We start from the raw sequence: 19,144 nt of genomic DNA on the forward strand, positions 1-19,144 counted from the left end.
AGAGTGTAGAAAGATAAAATAAAAATACACACATGCTACAACATTGGCACAAGGGACTTCGAGTGGCTTGTTGTGATGCTTGTGGATCTGAATTATCTTTAAAATACATTATTATATATATTAGATAATAAATAATATAAAAGTAATATATAAAACTAATGAGTGACGACGAGATATGCAGAAGAGAAGAGAGTAAAGAGGAGAAGAGAAGAAAAAAGAGTGAGAAAGAGGGGGGAGTGGTTAAGAGTGTGGCGTGGAGGAAATCACATATGAAAAAATGATCTTTTTCAGCGGGGAGAAAAAGTTGACTGTTGAAACCTTAGTAGTACTAGAGTCGACTCCAAAAAAATATTAGGTCAAGTTACAATGTAAAAATGTGTATCTTTACAAATTATACTGTTTTAGATAAAAGTGAAGTTTGTTAGTATTCACAACAAATCTTCCATACCTTGTAATTTTGGAATAATTATTAATTGTCTTATTGGGTCCAAGTGGAGAATTTGAATACTCTTACACTTCTCTCTTCCTTCTTATTTCCACACTTCTTACAAGAAATAGTCATGCTCTATTGCCAGTGTGAAAAACTACTACTAGTTACCAATAAATTTGATCACTGTTGTGCTATCTTTCATGTGAATGTGAGACTGATCATGCTTAGATTTATTAGGCGAGTTCCATCCTGACTCAATGACAATCTTTTCATGTGAATCAAGAGAATTTTGTAGCCATTTAAACTTCAAAACTTAAACATGAATTTAAGCGCGTTTTATCGTCGGACTAAACTACGACGACTTCTAAATCTAAGTCATTGCACTAAAAAAAAGACTTGATTTAACATGAATCAGCGTTTTTGCGGAGCTAAATTTGACACGACAAAACTCATCTAGATTCATATTTAAATTTCGTTAGAAAAAACCTAACCCCTAGAATTAGATTGGGCCTTCAAATGACAATAATTAATCTCTACATATCAATATATAATTGAAACAAGATTTTCACCCCTAAGACCTATCAAAAGATAAGATTGTCACCTAACATATATTACTTAAGTGCGATTTTATTCGATATCCTTTAAAAGAAATCACAGAATTTATTGTGATATAAAAAGTTGGTGAACAAACCAAATAAGAGAGTTAACCTTTGGATTGAAGAGAAAGAAACTAAAAATAAGTATTAAATTATTTGTTAATCCTTAGATCATACATTTAAATGTTAAACTCATTGATAACTCGAACTCGATTATCTCAAATCTCATCATCATTAGTAATACCTGAAGGACTAGTCTTCTAATAGTGAATATTATCATGTGGACTCATAAATCAAATTAGAGGGTCAGAGACGATATCTTAACGCGTTCATGTTGACAGTTTTGACTCCAAATCTAGTAGGACGAAGATCTATTGATATATTTCTCATACCCAGACCTTCGTCTCTCTTCAAACCTCTTGTACTCGTTCCATTGAAACTCTCTCTCTCTCTCTCTCCCCGGGTGTTATTAATACGTCAAAAAGGTGGACACTTTGGACTCCTTTAACCATTTCTTTTTAATAGTTATTTTGGGCTCAGATCATCGTTCACCATATTTAACACATGTTGGGGGGGATTCATGCAGAAGAATTCTGGAAGCAAGTAGAGTACCAGACTTGCCTTCTAGTGGAAAGAGTTGCACTTGGGATAGTTACGTATCCACTGTCACTGTGCATTAGGGATTAAAATAACGCCTTTGGCATTTCAAGAGACATTTCTTGTCGGCCGCAAAAGAGAGTTCGATTGTGTGTATCTTTTGTCTTTTTTGTATGCAATCTGTACCCAGGTTTAGAGCAGTTATATTCTTGATTAAATGAGAAATTATTCTAGATTTTTATTCTTGAGAATGCATCCCTAAACTGTAGTAGATTAGTTTCGTTCTGAAATAAATAAATGGAGATTATCTGGTTTTTTCTTCTTAAAAAAAGACTACCTCGTACATTAGAGGCAATTATTTGTACAAGAGATTGGCGAAAGGGGACCTCTTTGATATTAAAGAAACCACAAGTAGATGACTCAAGGAATGCAACAGTTATACCAAAGCCCATAGTTTTGGCCTTATAAAGCAAGGAAATATTCTAATAACACCCTACATTGATTGAGTATTTGTAATCTTTTGTTTATTTAGGGCTAATTGCACTTTATTCCCTCGTGGTGGTCTCGCTTAAAATTATAATTTTATTAAAAAGATAGAGCGTTATATACAATTTTTATAAAACCGTCACGTGTTTTTCATCAACGATATTTTAAATGATCTACTCTCTATAATTTTATTTCTAATTATGATCTTCAAATATAAAATAATAATTGCATTTTAATCGTGATCATATAAAGATTAAGTGCTTAAATTAAAACTTTATAGTAGTTTTATAAAATTAAGTCAAACTACAAATACAGTTTCCCCTTTTATTTATAAATTCATATCACACTCCTATGACTGTCTACCATTGTTCACAAACTATGACTTATTTAACTCTTGTGAATAAAATTATAAAAATATGGATGATACACTTTGTAGCTTAACCCTGTATTATAAAAAGCAAGCTTAGTATCCCTGATGAAATATATTACATACTAATTTGTTAGAGATTAGTTACTTTAAGTTAATCTTTACTAAAATAAAAATAAAAATCATTCAAAAATTCCAGTCTCATAGAGATTAGTTACTTTAAGTTCATATTCTTATGAAGTAACCAAAATTCCAGTCTCATGATATATACTTTAAATGATGTGAACGTCGACCCAAAACTATGAATATTTAGCCCTGGCCGTGTCTCCATGTTAGAGGGACTTCTTTCTTTAATTTCTCCAGAAGCAGTTTAATTAACTATTTAACTCTGAAGTCACATACTCCTCCCAAAAATCTTTATCAAGAAAAAAGAGGCTTATATTTTGCATTAAAAGTCTTAATCAACAGTACTGCACCAATTATGCTCTTTCAAGTTTCAACCACCATACTTATCACAAGCTCTAAGTAAGTAATCAACAAGTTTAAAGGAAAGAAAAAATTGGCATAGCTGACTTTGGAAGTAAAAGGAATTTGCAGAGAAGGATAGATAGTCAAAGACTTTATTTGCTGACTTCCAAGGCAGAAAAAGAACACATCAAATTGACTACTGCGACTAACCAATCTTTGTGATGCCCCTTCAGCAATATTGAAGGTCATCATCTAGTCAATCAAAGTTAATTCTGTAGGACAATAATTTCTAAGACCCAGTTTGCTAATAATAAATCTTTAGATATCAAATGCTGCACCAAAAAGGTACAGCAGAATGACACTATGCATTTTCTCTTGCAAATTTTCATTATCACCTAGGACTCCTATAAAGGACAATACTTTGGTGAATACTATTTAATTTGAACTATTACATGGCTTTAAATATTTGAACAAGTTTAATATTTTTCGCATACGCTAATGGTTTACCAATAATCACTCACGCCGTCAATAGATGATAAGATATCGAAAGCTCTACTCTAAGATTAGAAATAACAAGCTTTGGTGGATAATTTGGAACTGATATATCTAGGTGATACTCTTTCATATTCAATCTCTTTCAAATAGAAGTCTATTCCACTATGTCAAGATTGGCTTGATTCCATCTTATATGCCTTAAATTCCCTTGTTTATCACATTCTACAGTGAATCCATTAGATATCATTCCATATGTTAGCTTTTTATTTTGCACTTTACATTATTACACAATGATGCTCCAACAAAACTCTTTTTGTTGTCCATTTAGTTGCAGTCTTGTAGAAGAAAAGGAAGGGGGGGGGGGGGGGGGGGGGGGGGGCATACCCTAAAACTTGTAACTAAATGATTAGAAAGCATGACAACTCATTTTTATCAGAATTTTTTAATACCATTCTTTTTATTATCAAATAAGTGAAAGGACAGCATTACCAAATAGACAATTAATTGAGAATCTTATGAAGGTGAGGTGGTTAGCATGTGTTTATTGTCCTCCTTGATTTTATTATTTTTTTTCCTTCTTTAATGTCTTTTTCATTCCTTTATATTGTTTTCTTCTCTCTCGTTATTTTTCTTATTTTGATTCTTAAGTTTTTACATGTATCCACATATAGATATTGCTTTCAGATTATTTCTCTCTTTTTAATTTTTTTTAATTTAAAAAAAAAAGTCTCACTATCTTAGTTCACTATCATGTCACAGATGAATCTCGAATCAAGAAAGCTGTGACAAGGCCACCAGATAGAACCAACTTGAAAAGAATATGAAGGCAAATTTATTATTCTAATTCGAGGAGTGAATCTAAAATTATTTTATAATTTGGCTTAGTTAAAGAAAATAAAAATAAAAGAAACTAGTTTTATTTGTATTATAATAAAAAATGTAGGATGTTATTAGTTATAATTTTCTCACAATTAAGAAAAGAAAGCAGTCTTATGACGCAAAGGCTGTCTCTTTCTCTCTCCGGTGTGCTAGAATCACACCATAGGCCGCCATTATTGTGAACAGTATTCGAAGCTTCAGTGCTGCTTCAGTTGAGTAAATCCAACGTGCTCATTGTTCCTAATATTCCACGCGCTCCTTCTTTTTTTCTTAATATATATATATATATATATATATAATAATAATTTTTTAGTATATTTTTAGTTTAATTTAGTTGATCTCCATCGTCTCCTCTTTCCTACGATACGCGAGACTATCAGTTACCCCACGGTCGTCTCGTTTACGCGTATTACCCGGAGTCCCATATAAATCCATCTCGGGATCCTCGTAATCCTAAACCTTCAAGTAAAACTCTCGGTGGACACGTGGTGGCTAGCTTAGCTCGAGAGGATGAAGGCTGATAGCGGCGCTACTAGTAGTTGTACGGCGACGGCGGCGGCAGCCGAAGAGAAGAAGTACAAGGGAGTCAGGCAGCGGAAGTGGGGACGCTGGGTGTCGGAGATCCGGCTGCCGAATAGCCGGGATAGGATATGGCTCGGGTCGTACGACACACCGGAGAAGGCGGCGCGGGCGTTCGACGCCGCCTTCGTGTGCCTCCGGGGACACCTAGCCGGCCAATTAAATTTCCCCGACTCGCCGCCGCCGAGGATCCCCGGCGGCGGCGGCCCGGAGCTTTGTCCGCAGCAGATCCAGGCGGTAGCGGCCAACCACGCCAACCGGACCCGGCCGGGAGAGCCGGCCGCGACGCCGAGCGCAGAGGACTCGGCAATGATGTCGCCGTCGGAGGTGGCCTCAGATGGGCGAACGGAGGAGAGCGGCGACTCGTTCGATTGGTCGTTCTTCGACACGTTGCTCTCGCCGGCTAGGGGATGCGGCGCCGAGTTCCAGCCGGTCATCGAGGATTTTCCGTGCGACTTCTTGTCGCCAGAACCAGGGCCGACGTCGGAGGCTGAGGCGGCGGACGAGAGCAGCCTGAGCGGTCTGGCTTCATTCCTTTGGAACTTCCAAGAGTAGCAAATGCTTAATTAATTCATTATTTCATTAATTACTATTCTTTTAAATACTTTTACTCAATTTTACAGAGTGAGGGAACATGGCAAAATATTCGTTTGCCAAAGAATCGGCTGGCCGAAGAGTTTCAAATCCGGTGGCCGATGCCTCTCCTCAGTCCTCCCTTAATTGTTTCTGGAGTTGAAGTATACCTTCAATTTCCTCAACTAAGAAAAAATATATGCATTCTTTGTATTATTCTTTGGTTCTTGCACAAAGGTGCATAAAGATTTCATTTGTTGAACTAAAAACTTTTCAACACTCTACATGTGTGTTTGTAGAGTCCAAATTCATAGGAGTTGTTGAGTGCAAGCTCTACTAGATTTTGAGGCTTTTTCTTCCCTTTATCTCCCGAGGGTTTTTTTCTGTTGTCGCCGGTGAATTTCTCCTCTCCTCTCGCCAACCTAGTGGCTAGGTGAAGAGAAAAGACTCTCCTTCCCTTCCGTAGGAGTTTCCCTCTTTTTTCATTCCCTTTCTCTTTCTATCCATTTTAACTCTCTCCTGGTAGTCTCCGTTGCATCTTTCGTTAATGACTTTTTTACTATTAGATTTGTTCTTCCCTTTCTTTGGCTCACTTTATTCTAACCTCTTGTCGGTCGTCATCTCTTCACTACTATGTCGCCTACACAATATCTTCATCACCACACTTGTCTATCGCCCCTCCTACTTCAAACCTATTGGCCTTGCCACCTTGCCACATCATCCTCCGACTCTGGCAACAAGAATTATTGTCGGCATTGACCTTTTGGTGGTTGATGGTTACTTTGTTTTTTCATTTATTTTCTCACAAGTTTCTGTGAGGTAGCTATACTGCTCCAAGATCTTCGCTTCGTTCTTGATGAAGCTATAATTAATTGACTTATTATGTATGTGTTCTGTTTGCTTCTTTCATTGCTAGTAGTGTGATTGCTCCAAATTTTTTATCATTTTCTTTATATATCAAAGCTTGAAACTAGTCAACGGAGTTAAATGAAATTGTTGGTCTACAAACGGTTGACAAAAATAAAAACACATAATAATCTCGTCATGCGAACTTCATTAAAAAGAGTAGATTAAATAGGATAAGCTTATTAGCTCATCATTGAACATAGTTTCGGATATAATATTGTATGATAGGGACTTATTCACTTCTTAGAGAAGGAGGTTTACCTATTTGAGTAAGTTATGCAAACATGGAAGACGTTATGATGTTGTTGTTATCTCTTTATTTACAAGAGAAATAAAGTAATATGTTAAGCTCAAATGCATCGGTATCTCCATCAATTAACACATGATGTTTCCTTGCAACTAATTTAGCTCTTGAGGAAAAAGGAATATGTTGCTCCCTAGACCAAAATTTGACAGAGTAGAAATTGAGAAAAATAATTCTGAAATTGTTAAAATTTCGAAGCAATCGAACACCTTCGAACAATTTATTTGCCCTTCATTCACAACTCTAGAAATGGGTTCACGTTGCACTCACTGAAATTTTGAAAATGAGCTGAAACTGTCAGATTAAAGCAAGCACTTTCTTATGAATACTAATGTCTCAAAGATCTATACATTCCTTAATATCATCTAAAAATTTGATAAAGCATATACAGATAAATACGTTATGACTGAATAATATGAAAACTAGGTTCGGTTATAGCAACAATGAGTAAAGATCGAGGTCATTTTTTTGTTGATGTGGTAGCCATAGTAGGCTCTGAAAGCTGCCGTTCCTGTTCCAGTAAACACCATTCATATTTAGGTTTCCAAATTGATGAATGAATCTCTGAAACTGTCAAATGTCCAACAAACAAGAAGCACACTGTCTGGCACCTTTGACGACGAAAGACAGTTGATCACTATAAAGATCTCCATGCAAGTCTATCTAGCTTGTTGCCGACGAAAGACAGTTGATCACTTTAAAATATCTCCATGCAAGTCTATTCTTGTTGCCAACTTTCAGTGTATTTGAATATCAGCCAAAAAAGCTTGCACTGATACAGAAATTGCAGTGATAGGATACTTTTAGCAAACAAGAACAATCAGCGAGCACCTTCAACACCCCCAATAAATACTCTGCATCCCTCTCCTTTCTCTCTTTTCTCTGCTCCATCTCTTTCTCAGTCCCCTTATATTCTTTCTTTCCATATTAGTCCTTCATATCTCAACAAATTCAGGCAAAGCCTGTAACTGAAAAGTATGGGAAAGAACAGCCATCTTTTACTTGTGTTACCAGTAGTCATTACAAGAGCAGAATCCATTTTCAAAATGGTGGAACCTGTTCCTATCCCTTAGTACTATTCTTCGTTTGTATAACTTTGAGATCAGCTTTATGGATGAGTGACAATCCCCACAAACTCGCAGGTTCTTTACTACCTGCAAAGGTGTGCCCTCGCTAGTGCTGATTAAGCCAAATGCAATTGCAATTTTTTCACTGTGGTAGAAAAGCATGCTCTTTTTTTCTTCCTCATCTACGTTAAGTAGTACCTGTGTTGTGTCTGAAACATAACCTGCAGCCTGTAGCTTTTTAGCCATCTCCTCCAACATTGAGTATATCTCTTTTCTTCTTGGATGGGCATCATCTTCCACAACAAACTCATGAATTGTCCCATCAACTGTGATCCAACTGCATCCAGGATCTTTCCTTATGTCTAATTCCTTCATCATTAGCCTCATCTTAGCCATGGCATTCCAGTTACCTGAAGAGGCATAGGTATTCGATAGAAGCACATAGCAACCTCCATCTGTAGGGGCTAGCTCCAAAAGGCGCTCAGCAGCATGCATTGCTATATCAGCATTACCATGGATTTTACAAGCTGCAAGCAAGGACTTGTAGATCACATCATCAGGCTTTATGGGCATGTCCATTATGAACTTCTCAGCCTCATCAAGGAGACCTGCTCGACCTAGCATATCAACCATGCAAGTGTAGTGCTCAACCCTAGGTACGAGCTTATATACATTCACCATACGGTCAAAGAATAGACGGCCCTCCTTCACCAATCCTGCATGACTACATGCACTTAAAACGCCTATAAAAGCAACATCAGTGGGAATTACTCCAGCCTGTTCCATCTTGGAGAAGTGGTCAAGTGCATCACTAGCACGGCCATGCATAGCAAGTGCACCAATCAATGCACTCCAAGTAATTGGATTTTTCTTTGGTAACCCTTCAAAAACCTGAACAGCCTTATCAATGTTACCACACTTAGAGTACATGTCAACTAAGGCTGACCCAAGGACATCATCCACCAAAATGCCATTCTTATTTATATAGAGATGCACCCACTTACCCAATTCAAGTGCACCTAGACGTGATATTGCTGGAAGAACGCTGACCAAACTAACATAATTGGGCTTCACACCTTCCAATTGCATTGTCCGGAAAACTTCCACGGCTTCCTTGAAGCAACCAATTTGCGCGTATTTAGATATCATCCCATTCCAAGATATCACACTTTTATGAGGCATTCCATCAAACAGTTGCCTGGCTCGCTCAACCATTCCAAGCCTGAAATATGCATCAATCAAAACATTATTCAGCACCACATTTGCTTCGCTAGTTGGTGATAAAGAACTAGTCTGGACCATCCTTAGAGCATCTTCCATGTTTCCACATAAAGAATACAATCGCACCAAATTTGTTAGGATAAATCCATCGTGCACCAATCCCAATTTAATGGTCTGGCCATGGATCTGCTTCCCTGTAAGAATCGCCTCTATCCTAGCGCATGCCTTTAGCACAGATGGGAAAGTGTACTGGTTAGGCTGGATGTCGTCACAACACAGCATCTCTAAGAAAAGGACTAGGGATTCCAAGGGGTTATCATCACTCTCGGCAAAGGCACGAATGATGGTGTTCCAAGAGAAGCAATTTCGATCAGGCATTTGGTCGAACAACAAGCGGGCAATACTAAGGTCGCGATTATCTGAGAGGGCTGCACACCTAAGGATCTCAGCTGCCACGAGCGGGTCCCTCACTTGGCCTGTCTTGATTGCTAACGCATGGAGTTGTTTGAGATCTACTAGGGTTTTGGAGGTCTTGAGAGAGGGTAAAATGGAGTAGGAAAGAGGAGGAGGAGGAGGAAGGCATCGAGTGGAGTTGAGGGGCACTGATGGATTCGAATTTAAAAGCATGGTTGGTGGCGCATGTAACCGGTAGGAAGCATGCGGGTATAAATATGGCACGATGGATTGATGACAAAAGTACTCGGAGGATTTTTTTTTACATATAAACCCCTCTGAAGGAAAGCTACATATAATTCTTCTATTAGCTTTAATATTGCTAATACGAATTACAAATTGCCACCAATCAACAGGGATAGCAGAGACCTATGTGCGTCCATAATGAGTATCGAGAAATGCCGTAACGGTCCACATTATATTATACAATATAACATAAAGGAATCATCAAAACTTTTCTCCGGTTTGAAGAGAAAAGTTATCTGTACATAGTGTGAATATATGTTGCATAAGCAACTATGCTTCATTGAAAGCCTTTACCTGCCCTTAATATATAGTACTCAGCCTGGGACAAGTTTTTATCCAACAATGAGCCGAACGAAATCTCATGGATTACAATATAAAGTTGGACTAATGCTAAACAAGGAAGCAAAGAGAAAAAGAAAAAGCTCGTGTATCCTGCTATCCCAACAATACAAACAAATGAACAATAGAATTAGCAGTATGTACAGCCCAAATGAAAGAACAGGGGATCGAAGGGTATGAAGGTGGGGATATTTTTAAGGCCACAACTAATCTTGATGGCAGTGTGCATTTTCAAATATCATAATCAACATCAGTGGTATTCTGTGATGCAGAACGCCTAATTAGCTGTCCTTGCTCATCATAACGATCTAAGTTCTCACATGGTGCAGGAAACACATTGCCGATTACGCGTCCCTCAACATAGGAGCACTGAAAGATGTGCTTCTTCTTGTAGGTTATACCTACTGACATATCTCGGAAGCTGACACCCTTAATGGGGATAGCATCAGTGCCATGAATTCGAACAGGAACTCGAACACCATGCCCATGAATCCCACTGAAGGATATATTGTTGAGAACTGGGACAGCCTTAGGATCGAAGCCGTTGTCAGGATGCTCATTGTAATCCGTCTTAATCACAATCCCGACACGGACATTACTGAAGGTCACATTGCGGTAAGAGATGTTGTGAATGTAGGCCCCTCTTCCAGCAGCAGTCTTTATCCTAATGGCTCGCCTTGACTCCCAAACGTGAAGGTTCTCCACTGAAACGTTTGAAACCCCACCTGACATCTCACTGCCTATTGAAACCCCAGCACTAATCAACAATAGCAATGAGTTTAGATTCAATCATTAGACCATACACACATTCAAGCAATCGACAAATTTGCCAAGAGGACAGATTGCATAAAGTATATAGTTAAAAGGAAAAATGGGTGAAAATGCAAAAATCGTCCTTTCTAATCCACTCTTGGAGATGGAACCAGTTATATTTGATGCCTCCATTTAACCACAATCTTATGCAGTTCCTGAACAACGATGTTTTCCAGCATAGAAGTCATAATGTCTAATGAATTTCAAATCAGAATGAAGTAGTGGATGCCTAATGCAACTTTACATTTTCCAATCAGCTCTACTGCTTGGACTAATCAACTCTCTGAGGTAGCAATTATACGGACTTTTGTATCAAAAGCACCAACTCTTTTGTCAAATAATACTTTAATATTTCAAGAAATTTCATCTGGAAAGGCTTCCTACATATCTTGCTGCAAAAATGGCAGCCCTTCCTAGAATGGTAGCCTTAGACCATGGTTAATAACTTTACATGATAATGCAGATGGAAAAAAAATATTGGATAAGCATCTTACCTCACCATAGAGCGAACTGTGACATGGCGGATCAAAATATTAGTAGATGGGCGTCCATATGCAATTCCATACTGATCCCAACCACTCTTTATTGCTATTCCATCATCACCAACACATATGTAACAATTCTCTATCACCATATCCTCACAAGAATCTACATACACCATGCCCAGGAATCAGAAACTGGAAGGCCAAAATTGAAAATGGAAGATGGAAGGACAATAGCTTTCCTCAGGCTTCAAAAATGTACCGTATATTGATGGAAGTAATGGACTTTAGGTTGTCAATATGATTTAGTAGATGAATGCAATAAGAATATCAAATAACATGGAATATAGAGCAAAAAAGAGGTAATGTATGACCCATAGAACAACAATATTAGACTATTAGAGCAGACTCTTATATATTCACAAAAAGCAAATGAACAAACTATTAATGCAATGAAAGTACATGCAATTTTCTCAAAACTAATTATCAAACTGAAGTTACTGAATATCTGCACAATACTTTGCACAAGAAAGCAGAGGCAATACGTAGATACTAAATGATTACCTGGATCTATTCCATCTGTGTTTGGAGCTCCAGAAATAGGAGCCAAGATAGTAACATTTGCAACAGTTACATTCTTGCAATCATAAGGATGAAGTGTCCAGAAAGGAGAATCGCGTAAAGTTATGTTGGAGATGATGATATCCTTCGACCACATAAGCTGTACAAGAGGACCCCTCGTGAAATTGAGAAGTCTTTTGCGATACTTGGTCCACCAAGCCTGACCTTGACCATTTATGGTCCCATTATGTCCTGTTAGGCAAAAGAAAAGAAGCATTTCATGCAGAAATCACCACAATCCTGCTCATTAAGAAAACTCAAAATTGAAATTCCACTGCAGTAGAAAAAACGCAAGGCAATGTAACCTACAATATTAGGTGATTTAACTAATCAAAAGAATATATCTATCTAAATGACAGATCATATTTTCCAAAATGACAAGAATCACAAAAATCAAGATTCAAGACACCCTTTTTCTAAAATCAAATGCCACCATATTCTAGTTTGATGCATAAAGTTTAACTTTCTCTTATCTAATTTTAAGGATATCATTTTTATTTTCAGAAAGAAAGATGATCATAGTGACCCTGTTCCTGCAATGGAAAGGAAGTATACAACAAGGAGATTCAAACTATAATCTAGAGGATATCTCCCTATTATCATCTTGTACATATACCATTATTTTAAAAACTTCCATCTTAACGCCTACCCTCCCACATTTGTTAGAATATAACTAGGCTCTGCTTAGGTCCAGCCTAGGTGACTGCCTTAGTATCTCATATCATATTTTAGTGTGTCGATTGACTCTGAAATTCAAAATTATTGTACATATTGATGAATTAGTGGTATCTAATAGCTTACTATAGTTCTTAACAAGAATACATTAGTATATTTTTTAAATTGTATGTACTAATTTTAACTTCTTCTAACTATTATTTATTTTATTTGTTTATTGTTTAACTGTCTTGAATTATAAATGCTCACCTAGCACCTAGGCTTGTCTGCCCCTCTACCACCTACAAGCTTTTAAAACCGTGACATATACTATCCTTTTTATATAGTATTTACAGCATCTTGGCCTTCCATTCTATTTCTTTCGTATATGCTGATGACTAATCCTATGATCCTACCAAAGTACAAAAGGTCAGATTTGTGTACTGCGAACAGCAAAACATAACCAAATATGTTTGTACCTTTAGTTTCCAGCATTATCACTATCATTTATATGAGCTGGACCATCTAAGACATGACCTGGAAAGTAAAGAACAATCCTTCCTACACTTCAGAGGCCTGCCCTAAATAAACAGATCGTGTATATCTTACTGCTTTTAATTCCTGTTTTATATGGAAGGTTCTTTAGTTCATTCCAACCACAACAATCATATTAATACTGCTATCATAATATCCCATTCCTGTCTTATATTACCTCTATTCCTTTTCTGCCTTTAGACTAACCACAATGGTAATTATGGTGGATGAGCGCCCATTCAAATAAAAGCTTTGACTCAACCAGTTAAAAGAATGGTCATTACAGAATTCTGCAAATGGTGTTTAACTGCTAGTCTCAACTATTTGTGTTCCCTTCCACTTAATCAAACTTGCCGGGAACAATTCTGGTCTGACTGGAATTATTCTCAACCTTAAATTAATTTGACCTTTTCAATCCCATTTGTCCTATGATATAGTCATATTGATTACTGACAATGTCTAATTGATGTCTGACCTTAATCAATCTCCAGTTTTATATTTAAGACTTCTCCTCATCAACCTGATTTTGGCAATTGTCTATAAATGAATGAAGAGATAGTTGAAAAAATATGAAAAGATGGATTTATTAAAAAATCAAAATTCAGACAGTAATGTAACCTGTTATAACCACATCCTTCAAATTTTGACCATGAATAAGGCTTCCGTATCGAGGTCCATTGTGTTCTCTTCCATGTCCATATGATGGCAACGGGGGCAACAATGGCCAATATTTCTCATCCTGCCACAGAACACATAGAAATTCAGTTAATGTGCTTTGCATAATCAAATGTTCAGAAAATGGCAACATCAAATGGAGAGAGCATAGTTCCCAGAATCAATTAGCCTACATAAGGATAATGATACTTCTTTGTGAAATTAGATTTTTGCACCATCTTGTAGGGTCGAAGATATTCTCTCTTTTTTTCATAGGTTCAACCTCATTGACAAGTAGAATTAGCCTGAGAAACTGTAATAAAGAATATCACAAGAGAGAGAAGAAGTTAACTCAGAAAGATGGAGAAAGGAATCAAGGATAGCATGGAAAGAGGAAAAGAAGGCAATTATTTTCTCCACTCTTTGACCTAGTACAAGATATTAAATCCCTGATAGAGAACGCCATTATCCTACATATTAAAATCCTTGTAACATGCATCAGGACAAGAATTTCTACTAAAGAATAGCAAATGAGGAAAAGAAAAAAAATCTAGGCAAGCAATAAGCCTGGAAAAAAAATATGTGATTTGTACAGACTTATCACAAAATTTTTATCATATATATTTACCACTAAGGAAATTGTCAAATAAATTCCAACACAAGATCCTTAGCTTCACCTGAATCCCAAGAATCACTGCACCCTCGGTAAGGAAGAGAGTCATATGGCTCGTGAGATTAAACGGAGCCGTGAGCCAGCGCCCTGGCAGCACATTGAGCTGTCCGCCGCCCTTCTTCGCGAGTCTCGAGATCGCCGCAACCGCTCGTTCAAACGCCTCGGTATTCAACGTCCTCCCATCGCCAACACCTCCGAAATCCGTCAAATTGTACACCACCCTTCTCAGCCTAGGGATCGGCCTTAGCGGCGGCGCCCGCCCAAAGATCCGAATGTCGTACATAGAGCTACTCTGCCATATGAACACCGACGCGAACGCCGCCACCCAAAGCACGGTGAAGAGGGTCTTGAACGAGAAGACGAACGTCGGAATCCACCGCCGGTTGTGGTGGAAGTGGAATCCGCCTCTGGGGGAGAAGAACGACACCATTCTCATAGGAAACCGAAGCGAATCGCACAGGAACCTGATAAATCGATCGTTCTCGCAGTTCAATCTAGCAGAATAGACGAGATTAAGTTCGATCGATAGATCTCGGCGAGTAGTACTCGATCGGCCTTGAGAGAAGGGAAGGGGAGAGATTTAAGCAATGTATTACGGTTTCTGCCATGGGAGGAGTTGGTTAAGGTTTTAAAAAGGGGCGGGACATGCAGAGAGAGAGAGAGAGAGAGAGAGAGAGAGAGAAAGAGAGAGAGAGAGTCGAGAGACTGGCCATAAGCGTCGTAGATGGCAAGTAGAAGAAGACGATAGCATAATGACCGAACTACCCTCATTTGGTAGTTATATCTACCGACAGGGGTTACAAATCGTCTGCACGAATTCGTGGCCTTATGATTGCAATCGGACGGTCTGAGACGAGGAAGGACGACGTCATATTTCATTGACCTACGTATCACGACCGCATGTCCTAATCACCTATTACTTAACGTGGAACTAACGACAATGATGTTCTCATGTTGAGGCAATTAATTTCTTTTTAATTAAAAAAAATGGCACATAGCTCCGATGTCAATTAAAACCTAATTTCTTTCTAATTTTGCCATTTCCTACAATATTTATACACGTCGCTGCCAATCCATCAACTTTCTGATCATCTCTTGCTTAGTTTGAGACTAACCCATAAACTTAATTAGGTTAATCTCATTTTTTAATCTTAATTTATATATTAAAATATATATATATATATATATATATATATATATATATATATATATATATATATTTATTTATGCAAGGCAAGGTTTAATTTTCCACACGGAAGCTTCCCATGGTTTGAGGGAAGCGTATTTGATATACTTGCCAAGCATAACTAAATTTAAAAAGTTAAATTAATTTATATGTGCGTGCTAGAGAACGTGAGTAAGATGTTATCACGTAGTATATTCGTATGATGTGATTGGTCTTAACAAATGTATTTATTTTTAGCAATAGGTAAGAACGCTGACTATTAGTCGCCTATGGGGGATTTAATATACGTACATGAGGTGAATCACTGATCTAGTTTAGATTAGACGTAATATTGGATATAATCTAAGTTATGAATCATAATTTATCACTAGGCACCACACTTTTGAGTGAGATAATGGTGATTAGAGATTATTTAAATCAACTGTAATTATATAATCCTCAGCTAAAATATTTTGATGGGCTTAAAATAAATAATATAATTTAAACTAATGAGTAGATATTTTTATATTTAAAAGTGCACATGGATCCAACAGTATTTGAATTCAAAACGTCTACTTGAAACTTTAAATTACTCTAAATTCTTAACTGTTAGTATTTCTATATTTTATATTCTAACACTTTCTTTTATATATTTTTTTTAAAATGAGCATCGTAAACTTTAAATTTATGAATTGCTTTGATACCATATAAATTCACTGACTATTCTAAATTTTTTTTTAAAAAAAAAAGTGATTTTAATATTTTACTCTTTGGCTCTTATAGATTGTGCTTGATTTAGATTAATGAGAGCTAAATTATAGTTTTATTTTTACAGATCACAAGGCTAATAAAAAATAGACAAGAAAAAGTTAACACTGCCTGAGAGCTAATTATAAGTTAAATAAACTCGTCTTCTGTTGGAAAGCATAGGCCAAAAGGCCCACAAGGACTTGCTCAAGCCTTGGCATATGAAGCCCAGATAAACTGCCACATGGCAACCACTCATCAGCTTCCTATCCATCAATGGCATGCCTTCCACACTAACTGCTAGTAGATAAAGCCCTCCAACTTTATTCGATTCAGCAGCTGCATCACTCTTTGCCATGGCGCTGGCTCTTGGTTCCTTTGCACTTTGTAGTCCCAAATCCAGGTATGGAGTTCATCCTCTGTCTTCAATTTTCTATACTAGTTTAAACTGTCCATGCCTGAGCTCATCTAGTTTCTTTCATTGTCCAAACCTTGTTATTAAATGGAAAGTCTGAAACCAAGGGTGGAATCCTCAAATCCACTATCAAAAGTAGCTACTACCTCTTGTAAGCTAAAGACCCAAGTAGGAGCAACTAAAGGTGTGTCCAGTGTTTGCCAGCCACTGCCTCCAGATAGACCTCTCTGGTTCCCTGGGAGCTCTCCTCCTGCGTGGCTTGATGGAAGGTAACATATGACTACACTAAATTTGTTGGTTAATCTCACCTCTTAAGATGGTGAATGCCTTCACTCCTGCTTCATCTTGTAGTCTTCCTGGAGATTTCGGTTTCGATCCTCTTGGATTAGGTAAGTAATTAAATCTCTGTGTGTTATGTGACTGTGCTCAATGCAATAACCATAGCCCAGATAATCTGGAATTTTTTCATATCTCTTCAAGACGTTACATACATACTAATGGCTTAAAATTTTACGTGAATTCGCAATCTAATATGCTCCTGAGGTAATTGTTGGTCTATTACTTTAAAGTTTAATCTTTTGGATAAATTGGTTATCTAATAGGATCCGACCCAGAGTCACTACGATGGTTTGCTCAGGCGGAACTGATGCATAGTAGATGGGCCATGCTTGCTGTGGCTGGAATTCTCATCCCAGAATGCCTCGAAAAGCTAGGGTTTATGGATAACTTCTCATGGTATGAAGCTGGGGCACAGCAGTACTTTGCAGACCCAGTGACACTGTTTGTAGTTCAAATGGTTCTCATGGGATGGGCTGAGGGGAGGAGATGGGCAGACTACATGAACCCCGGTTGCCTCGACATTGAGCCCAAATTTCCGAACCGGAAAAACCCGAAGCCAGATGTAGGATATCCAGGAGGATTGTGGTTTGATTTCATGATGTGGGGCCGCGGATCACCAGAGCCGGTAATGGTGCTGAGAACAAAGGAAATCAAGAATGGAAGATTAGCTATGTTAGCATTTGTGGGGTTTTGTTTTCAGGCTATTTACACTGGAGAAGGTCCACTTGAGAACTTGATGGCTCACTTGGCTGATCCAGGGCATTGCAATATTTTTTCGGTAAGTCTGGAATTCTCTGTTATAAATTCCTTCTGAATGAAGTACTGTTACCTAAGTGATATTGGAACACTATGCGCTTATAGTTTCATATGTTGATTTCAATTAAAGATTGTGAAAGTGATATTGGAACCAAGAAAGAGAGGTTAGAATCAAATAGAAATAGGGGAGGAAGCTCAACAGAAATCTTTCCTAGCCTCTGCAAATGAGTTATGTGACATGAGTTTAGTTAATACTTTGGTGACTAGATCTAAGAAATTTCTACTCCTTGTAGACTATAATCTGCAAGATCTATTTTAGTAAATTAGTACTTCTTGAATAAGAGGTTCTCATTCTAGTAATCATTCATACATTCATTTGTTCATTATTTAGGTCTACATTCTTGATTTCAGTTTAGTCTCCATAGTAGTGGCCTCCTCATAAAGTACTCTGGACATGCGACATAGTTTAGAGAAGAGAGAATTTCTAACGAGCTTCTGCAATAAAGATACATCCAAATGAAGATTCAACTGAAAATCATTAGTACAGATATTGCAAGATATTGTGAAGTAGCTTATTTCTTTTGTGCCTCATTTTCTGAGCTTGTCCATGTCCATCTTACAAATAAAAGAAGAGAAGTTAAGCTGGTAAAGCAAAAGGCTTTCTTGTTTGCAATATGAATATAACTTCTCGCTAAATTTGTAGTTGGTCGTATTTAGAAGCAACCTTTTTGGTTGTTGAGAAAATAGAAGCAACTTTTATCAATTGATTTTTTAGATCATTTCGATTCCATTAGAAATGAGTATTCAGACATTTGAGATTAACTGGCTCCTGTATCCTAACTTTGTAATGCAGGCATTCTCATCTCACTAGATACATTCAGACTCAGTAATGCTGACACTGAAAACATTAAGAGCAGGAAAAGTGTCTTGAAGTCAGCCAATTGAATTGAAATCAGTGACAGAGATTTCATTTTCCACTGACCTGGACTGAGTACATTCTATATGTCACGAGCTACTCACTGGAAAAGAATCTCAGCTCGCCTTTGAACATTCTTACTTTGAAGTAGAGTGCAACTGGAAGCTCCCCATAGCTTGCTTTACTACCTTCTTGAAGTGTTATGTCACAAACTAAAGCTATAAATCATTTCAAAAGATAATTATATGTATTTATCTATGGTGTGAGTTCATTATCATATATTTCAAGATAGTTACTTGTTTCATGACTGCTAGCTTTCATACCAGTTTATACTCCAGTCTCCACGATACTACATCTACTAGTTTCATG

The 19,144-nt window shown here is 37.4% G+C and overlaps 4 protein-coding genes across 4 annotated transcripts; 2 read left to right on the forward strand and 2 right to left on the reverse strand.

The window, feature by feature from the left end:
- The first annotated feature begins 4,691 nt into the window (after window positions 1-4,691).
- Window positions 4,692-6,369, forward strand: LOC140760292 (uncharacterized). The gene is made up of 2 exons (XM_073097198.1): window positions 4,692-5,417; window positions 5,521-6,369. The coding sequence occupies exons 1-2, from the start codon at window positions 4,829-4,831 to the stop codon at window positions 5,523-5,525; spliced, it is 594 nt and encodes a 197-aa protein (XP_072953299.1). The 5' UTR covers window positions 4,692-4,828; the 3' UTR covers window positions 5,526-6,369.
- Window positions 6,370-6,975: 606 nt separating this feature from the next.
- On the reverse strand, window positions 6,976-9,794 carry LOC140760515 (pentatricopeptide repeat-containing protein At5g48910). Its single transcript, XM_073097505.1, has one exon. It carries the CDS (start codon window positions 9,593-9,595, stop codon window positions 7,688-7,690), a length of 1,908 nt encoding a protein of 635 aa, XP_072953606.1. The 5' UTR covers window positions 9,596-9,794; the 3' UTR covers window positions 6,976-7,687.
- Window positions 9,795-9,847: 53 nt separating this feature from the next.
- On the reverse strand, window positions 9,848-15,120 carry LOC140760516 (probable polygalacturonase). The gene is made up of 5 exons (XM_073097506.1): window positions 14,442-15,120; window positions 13,729-13,849; window positions 11,866-12,114; window positions 11,314-11,467; window positions 9,848-10,763 (listed from the first exon to the last, which is right to left on the reverse strand). The coding sequence occupies exons 1-5, from the start codon at window positions 14,871-14,873 to the stop codon at window positions 10,238-10,240; spliced, it is 1,482 nt and encodes a 493-aa protein (XP_072953607.1). The 5' UTR covers window positions 14,874-15,120; the 3' UTR covers window positions 9,848-10,237.
- A 1,472-nt stretch (window positions 15,121-16,592) lies between these two features.
- Window positions 16,593-19,029, forward strand: LOC140760283 (photosystem I chlorophyll a/b-binding protein 6, chloroplastic). The gene is made up of 5 exons (XM_073097187.1): window positions 16,593-16,752; window positions 16,860-17,033; window positions 17,116-17,153; window positions 17,367-17,881; window positions 18,713-19,029. The coding sequence occupies exons 1-5, from the start codon at window positions 16,706-16,708 to the stop codon at window positions 18,728-18,730; spliced, it is 792 nt and encodes a 263-aa protein (XP_072953288.1). The 5' UTR covers window positions 16,593-16,705; the 3' UTR covers window positions 18,731-19,029.
- Window positions 19,030-19,144: the final 115 nt, after the last annotated feature.

The sequence above is a fragment of the Typha angustifolia genome, chromosome 5 (genome assembly GCF_048772165.1).
Source record: "Typha angustifolia cultivar Huaian chromosome 5, ASM4877216v1, whole genome shotgun sequence".
Taxonomy (NCBI): domain Eukaryota; kingdom Viridiplantae; phylum Streptophyta; class Magnoliopsida; order Poales; family Typhaceae; genus Typha; species Typha angustifolia.

Excerpts from the sequence above, each read along its gene's own strand:
- LOC140760292 (XM_073097198.1), top strand. The coding sequence starts at position 4,829 with ATGAAGGCTGATAGCGGCGCTACTAGTAGTTGTACGGCGACGGCGGCG.
- LOC140760515 (XM_073097505.1), bottom strand. The coding sequence starts at position 9,595 with ATGCTTTTAAATTCGAATCCATCAGTGCCCCTCAACTCCACTCGATGC.
- LOC140760516 (XM_073097506.1), bottom strand. The coding sequence starts at position 14,873 with ATGAGAATGGTGTCGTTCTTCTCCCCCAGAGGCGGATTCCACTTCCAC. Across the intron at positions 13,850-14,441 it reads CAGTGATTCTTGGGATTCAG|GATGAGAAATATTGGCCATT; the intron begins GTGAAGCTAAGG and ends GTTCTGTGGCAG. Across the intron at positions 12,115-13,728 it reads GAAGGATGTGGTTATAACAG|GACATAATGGGACCATAAAT; the intron begins GTTACATTACTG and ends TTTGCCTAACAG.
- LOC140760283 (XM_073097187.1), top strand. The coding sequence starts at position 16,706 with ATGGCGCTGGCTCTTGGTTCCTTTGCACTTTGTAGTCCCAAATCCAG. Across the intron at positions 17,034-17,115 it reads CCTGCGTGGCTTGATGGAAG|TCTTCCTGGAGATTTCGGTT; the intron begins GTAACATATGAC and ends TTCATCTTGTAG. Across the intron at positions 17,154-17,366 it reads TTTCGATCCTCTTGGATTAG|GATCCGACCCAGAGTCACTA; the intron begins GTAAGTAATTAA and ends GTTATCTAATAG.